The 6,534-nt window shown below is 53.2% G+C and overlaps 1 protein-coding gene across 1 annotated transcript; it reads left to right on the top strand.

Moving 5' to 3' along the window:
* The first annotated feature begins 2,330 nt into the window (after positions 1 to 2,330).
* On the top strand, positions 2,331 to 5,818 carry COPS7A (COP9 signalosome subunit 7A). Its single transcript, XM_082498393.1, has 7 exons — positions 2,331 to 2,580; positions 2,721 to 2,796; positions 3,363 to 3,451; positions 3,524 to 3,726; positions 4,196 to 4,301; positions 4,661 to 4,812; positions 5,174 to 5,818. Exons 1-7 carry the CDS (start codon positions 2,419 to 2,421, stop codon positions 5,211 to 5,213), a joined length of 828 nt encoding a protein of 275 aa, XP_082354519.1. The 5' UTR covers positions 2,331 to 2,418; the 3' UTR covers positions 5,214 to 5,818.
* The last annotated feature ends 716 nt before the right edge of the window (positions 5,819 to 6,534 follow it).

The raw sequence follows: 6,534 nt of genomic DNA, 5'->3' as shown, positions 1-6,534 counted from the left end.
CCCTTCTTCCATCAGTAGCCTCAGAGTGGAGACCAAGCACTGAAGGAGCCTCAGGGACTGAAGGAACCCTGAGAAGGGGCAGGGACAATACATATGGCTGTCCAAATGAGCTTGGAGCAACGTCTCACTCGGAGACACAATGATCTAACTCCCCAAGGCAGCCACGGGTTGTATTTTCTAGCTCTAAAATTGTGTTTGAAGCAGCACAGTACCCCAAAGGAGCCTTTGCCATGACTCAGCCACAGCGGCTGCGTGAGAAGAACTAGAGTCAAAGGAAGTGATGAGAGGAGAGTTGTTGATACTGGCAAGTAAAACCTTAACAAACTTAGACTTTACCCAGATGAAGATTTCAAGATGTTATGCTTATTTCAAGATGTTACGCTTACAGAAGTCTGGCAAAGCACAAATCAACTGCCTTTAATACGTGCTAAACTGATCAAGCTAAAGACCGATTCTCTTGCTGGCAATGACGTGCTGCAGTGCAAACTTGCCCTGACAGCACCAAGACTTTAATGTGCTAAAACCATGTTGCCTGCACAGACTATATTGGGCTCCCATCAATTTGTTGCCTCCTTTGCTTTCATGGAAAACCATTGCCGATTTCCTCAGCCATGAAGAAGTTGGTGTCAGACTGGAAACTCTTGGCCAAATGGCCTAATGCTGCTTATTGAAATGAGTGTTTGCTGACTGTGCTCCTCCCAGTCTCCCTCACAACTCATCTCTGCCTACCACGTGATTCATACAAGCCAAGAAGGGCTATGAAGGTTTTTTTCCAAAATGACCCTCGCTTTTTAGTCCCATCATTGTAAAAACAGCTCTTTCACCTAGCACAGGGAAGCATGCCCTCGGTGATGCCTCCTCATCGCATTACACTAACTCATTTGCCCATGAAGAGATACTTAAATATACCATAAACATTTCTATCCTTGTGGAGTATTTAAACTATCTTTTTATGGGCATGCTCTGCCTGCATCAGGGACGCATTTCTTGACAACTGTGATGGTTAATGATTCAGCAGATAGTAAAGCAATTTTTTTTTGGTAAAAATTAATGCAGTAGAGGAGGAGATGCATGCAGAGATCTAAGAAATGTACAGTTTAAATACATAAGGACAGTGCTTTGCAACATAAGGTTTTTTACATTTAGATACCCCCAAAACACTGCCCAAAATAGTGAGCTCTTAATGGTGTGAAAGCAAAGCAGAGACAGAAGCGATGTGTAGGCACACACAAGGTATTCTATGCATCTCTTTTAATTCTGGTGTGATACTTATGGAATACACCATTGAAATATGAAAAACACTGTGCCATATAGCGGCGCACCTGTTTTCTCATCAGTTATTTTAACATAAATAGTGTACGGATTAAGGCTAGATATTCACCAAAACGTATAGAAAGACCCATAAATATGTGGAGATTCACGTGGTACCCGTGACCGTTACACCAGCTGCAGCCTGTTGGACTCATGTGGGTACGATGGGGCGGCTCTGGAAAGCCGCTGGCAGAAGATGGGTGGTGGAGAACACGGGAAGAGCGAGTAGGGGCTGGTGGGCCAGCAGGGCAGGGCATGAAAAAAGTGGTGGAAAACTGAGGTGACGGCTGACCAGCGCCTATCACCAGCACGGCCAAAACTGGTGACAAACCAGTGGCCGCAGTCACCACCCACCAGGCAGCCCCCGTGGCCACAGGGTCCCAGCCTGGGCAGGCCCAGCTGCCGCTTGAGGCCCGGGGACCCGACCCCCACCGTGCCGGGGCCGGAGGGGGAAGGGAGGCTCCCTGGGCCGTGGCCCTGCCCGGGCCCCGTGCAAATCGGGTGCCGACTCCCTGAGGGGTGCCCTGGGGGATGGCCACCCCGCCCCGGGCCCGCCCGCCCCGGCCAGGCCTCTCCCGCCGCCTCACGCCAGGCCGGGCCGCGCCCCGGGCCCCACGCAATCGCCCGGGCCGCAGGGGGCTGGGACAGCGGCGGGCAGCGGGCGTGGGCCTGTGCCTACCACGCCTGCCGGGCCCGGCCCGGCCCCGGGGCCGGGAGAGGCCGAGGCCAACGGCGGGAGGCGCCCCGGGGCGGTGCTCGGCTGCCGGGGCGGCGACCAGACGTCGCTCCGGCCGGCGGCGCTCACCCCGGCCAGCAGGGGGGCGCCCTCGCGGCAGGCCCGCCCCGCCGCTCGGCCCTCTGGCCGGCCAATGGGGAAGCGGCGGAGGCGGGCCGTGCCGCTGCCTCCCCCAGTCGGAGGCGGGCGCGAGGCGGCGGTGCGGCGGGGCTGGGCGGTGTCGGCACCCGGAAGCGGCCGCTCTGCGACGGCGGTGCCATAGAGAAGTTGTGGCGGGGCGGGGTGGCGCCCGGCGGCGGGGCCGGGGCCGGGGCCTGCGCGGGAGCGAGAGGCGGCGGGGCCCGAGCCCCTCGGGGGGCGGCGGCGGCGCCATGGCGGCCGAGGGGAAGGTGACGGGGCAGAGCCAGGAGCAGTTCCTGCTGCTGGCCAAGGCGGCCCGCGGCGCCGCCCTCGCCAGCCTCATCCACCAGGTGCTGGAGGCCCCGGGCATCTACGTCTTCGGGGAGCTGCTGGACATGCCCGCCGTCCGGGAGGTGAGACCGGACCGCCCCGGCCGCGGTCCCGACCCCGGCTCCGGCCCGGCCCCCGCGGCCCGCCCTGGGCGGTAGGCCCGCCGGGCCCTGCCCGCCGGCCGGGCCGGAGGGCGGCGGAGCCTGACCCCATGTCCCCGCAGCTGGCCGACAGCGAGTTCTCCCCCGTCTTCCGACTCCTGACCATCTTCGCCTACGGCACCTACGCGGACTACCTGGGTGAGGCTGGGCCCCGGGGCGGCGGGGGCGCGGCGCGGTGCAGGGGCCCTTTCCCCTCCCGGTGGTGGTGGTCCCTCGGTGCGGAGCCCCGGGCCGCTGTAGACCCTCGTCCAAACTGTCCCCCTTTGGAGCGAGGGCCGTGCTTCTGTCACTACGGCCCAACAGGCGCCCGATTGCGTTTTGGGCCTGAGTCCACTGGCGTACCTGACAGTAATTAATTGTACCATTTGCCAGCAGCGTGGGGAATTTCCAAGAACATCTTGACAGAGACATTTTTGAGGGGTGAGGGGAAAGACTTAGGTATCCACTGGGATGTGCAGACTTCCATAAATAAGTCACAGGACAGCTAGAGAGGATGACTTGAGGCTGAGGGGAGGAAAGGCTGCTCAGAAAAGGTCTTTTGAGCTGAGAATTAATGGGGATGGCTTGGCAAGACGAAGCATCGCTTGGGGGATTGGTGTGCAGACGCTTTAAGAAACAGGAATGGTGCAGATGTTTCTGTGCAGGGCTGGGAAATGGAAAATGAGGCATAAATTCCTGTACCCTGTTCTCTCCTCTGACAATAGCTGAAGCAGCGAACCTCCCTCCCTTGACAGAGGCTCAGAAGAACAAACTGAGGCACCTGTCAGTTGTCACTCTGGCTGCCAAGATCAAGGTAGTGGCCCTATTTTTCCCCAAGTTCTCCTGCTGGGATTACCTCATGCTAGTTACCATCATGTTTCCACAGTGCATCCCCTACTCAGTGCTGCTGGAGCAGTTACAGCTGAAGAATGTCCGGCAACTGGAGGACCTCGTGATTGAGGCTGTGTATGCAGATGTCCTGCGAGGGAGCTTGGATCAGCGGAACCAGCGCCTGGAGGTGGATTACAGCATTGGGAGGGACATCCGGAGGGAGGAGCTAAGCACCATCACCCGCACATTGCAGGAGTGGTGAGGAGGAAGCCCCCAATGCTAACACCCAAAAATAGTTGCAGGAGTGGCCGGTGGCTTCCCCGGATTCTCTGTGTGTCGCTGGGGGGTAGTGTTGTGAAGTGGCCTACTCGATCCCCTTTCCCATACTCCAACAGAAAATAATTTTCCAAAAATAATTTTCCACATTCCCCTGTTTGTTGTTGGAGGGGTGATGAGACTGCAGCAACCTTTGCACAGTCCTGGCTGCTGGAAGGAGGTTTTCTGAGTATATATCTGTAGTTCCTAACCTTATGTCACTGTGTTATTTGTCCCCTCCCAGTTAATAACGGCACAACATTATTACGTTGGACTCCTGTGTCTTCCCTGCCTGGTATAGCTGTCACCTTCCGGTCTTTTTGGCCTCTAGAGTTGAAATCCATCATCTTTCACGTTTCTTGCTATGCTCTTTAAATTACCTGGCCTGTTCAGTTCTGTGTCTTCTCTCCAGGTGCCAGGGCTGCGAGGTTGTCTTGTCGGGCATTGAAGAACAGGTTAGCCGGGCCAACCAACATAAAGAGCAACAGCTGGCGCTTAAGCAGCAGATAGAGAGCGAGGTGAGTGGGATGAAGAGGGACCAGCCAGTGCCCCTCACTTTAAAATAACTAGAACCAGTACCTCATGGTTGTTTTGGTCTTCTCTCAAGTAAGGCATTACCTTTCCCCAAGGCCAGACCCCCCAGTCCTAAATCAGCTTAACGCTCCTCTGTAGTGCAGGCGTCTGGACAGCTGTTAGCACTTTTGTTTGACCTGAGCTTGCAGCTCTTAATTCCAGGGCTTGCTTTAAAAAACAAACAAACAAAAAACCACAACAAAAACGCACAACAAAACAAACTAAAAAAAAAAAAAACCAAAAAACAAAACAACCCCAAAACCTTGGGAAAATACCTTGGTTCTTGTTTTTTCTGCTGATGCAGGTGGCAAACCTGAAGAAGACCATTAAAGTGACAACAGCAGCCGCTGCAGCAGCCACATCCCAAGACCCAGAACAGCACCTAACAGAGCTCAGGGAGCCGGCCCCTGGCACCAACCAGCGCCAGGCGAGCAAGAAAACTTCCAAAGCCAAAGGGTGAGTGGGGGCAAACGAACAGAGCTGCTCTATGTGTGGGTGTGTGTTCAGGAGATGAGCTGAGGGGAGCCCTGTTTCAGAGCAGTTGAGGTTACTGACTGCAGGGGCCTGCTCCCTGGACAGGGGATGGTCAGAGAGCAAGGATGGTCCCAGCTGAGCTTTTTTTCCTGCTAACTTGAGGGGAATTCTCTGCAGCTCTTGATTTGAAGCAGAGTTCATAAGCCTTCCTTGTGTTTTCCTGTTGCAAAGAACATCAGCTGCTCTTTGTGTGCATTTAGAAAAGGAAGTCAGGGATGAGCCTGAGTGTCCTCTCTGTATTACTTTTTTTTTTTTTTTTTCTTTTTTGTCCTTGTCTCCACAGGCTCCGGGGCAGCGCGAAGATTTGGTCTAAATCAAACTAGTTGGATCTCCCTTCACAACTGGGAGGGTGAGAGGAAGAGATTTGGGGGATTGGAGGGGTAGCAAGGGTCCCAAGTGTGATGCTTCTGAACTCTTCTCTGAGATCCATCTTGCCAACTAATTCTCCTGCATGTTTGTTCTCTTTCCTATCTTCTTTACCAATTTTCCAAGCAGCGTCTCCCTCCTTTTCCATCACAGCATTTCACACTTTAAGCTTCCAGTTGTACACGTTGCTGTTTCCCCTACCATTCAAGCCCCCATCGCCATGGCCACGTGTTTCTCTCTTTCTCTCTCCCTGTCTTTTGACAGGTCAATTTAAAGAGCCATAAAACTGTGTCAGTCACCTTCGCACCCACTGGGCATCACAGAAGCTTGGAAAGAGTGCGCTGGTGCTCAGCAATCATTTTGGCTCTATGAGACCCCTGGGATTCTTTGCTCCAGGATGCAGCTGCCATCTTTGATTGTTTAATCTTTGTTTTGCTAGGTGGGAGGGTAGTTTTTGAAGGGATTCTTTTAAAGATATATAAATATATTATAAATATATATAAAACAATAAAAAATACAGATCTATGGACATATCTATACAAACTTGTGCTGCGGTGGTGGTACGTCTTTGTCTCATATACTGATTCTGAATGTTCCGAAAGAAGTCATGATATTGAGAGCCTCCGTCCCAGTTCTGGGTGGAATGCCCTCAAAATACTCACTTCCCTTTCCAAAGGGTAGTGCCACGGTAGCTCTGTTGGGATGCGAGTCCATAAAGCAGGAATTAATTATAAATCTTATTTAAATGAGTTTCTTGTGTGGTTGATTTGCATCTGGAATGTTCAAAGGAGGTGCTTTTCAGGCAGTCTCAGAGGAGGGCGCAGACACTACGGAAGAAGTTCATATTTGTGTCAATACTACATACCCTGTGATCCTGGATAAAATGGAAAGTGATGCAGGGATTTGTCTGACAGTTGAAGGTAATAGAGTCAAGGCCCACCTGGGTGAGTTTTCATGGTATAGATGTTGCTTAAGCCATTCTTGGGTGATGCTGGAGCCCGGTCAGGGAAAAAAAATACTGATTAAATTGACTTCTGTGAGATGGCCAGAAAAAAAGCATTATATTCTTGAGAGGATGCATCCTCGAGACTGGCTCGAAGCTGAGTTAGTCAGATGCAGGTGTCGTGCTGCTCACGATGGTGTAAATGTAAATTGACACTGTGACTCCCGCCCCTGCTTGGTTCTGTCTCTTCCGTGGTGCCAATGCTAAAAATTCACTTCCCTGAACCTAGGTTTCTGCGGGTGAGCAAACCACAGGGAAATTAATCCAACGAGGGA

This window comes from Vanellus vanellus, assembly GCF_965231255.1.
Source record: "Vanellus vanellus genome assembly, chromosome: 1".
NCBI classification, from domain to species: Eukaryota; Metazoa; Chordata; class Aves; order Charadriiformes; family Charadriidae; genus Vanellus; species Vanellus vanellus.
The sequence above is the reverse complement of the archived record's forward strand: the minus strand, read 5'-3'. Positions and strand labels throughout refer to the sequence as shown.

Bases quoted from the DNA above. Each gene is read 5' to 3' on its own strand.
- COPS7A (XM_082498393.1), top strand. From the start codon at position 2,419: ATGGCGGCCGAGGGGAAGGTGACGGGGCAGAGCCAGGAGCAGTTCCTG. The intron at 2,797-3,362 runs GTGAGGCTGGGC...CTCTGACAATAG, and splicing joins CACCTACGCGGACTACCTGG to CTGAAGCAGCGAACCTCCCT. The intron at 4,813-5,173 runs GTGAGTGGGGGC...TTGTCTCCACAG, and splicing joins AAAACTTCCAAAGCCAAAGG to GCTCCGGGGCAGCGCGAAGA.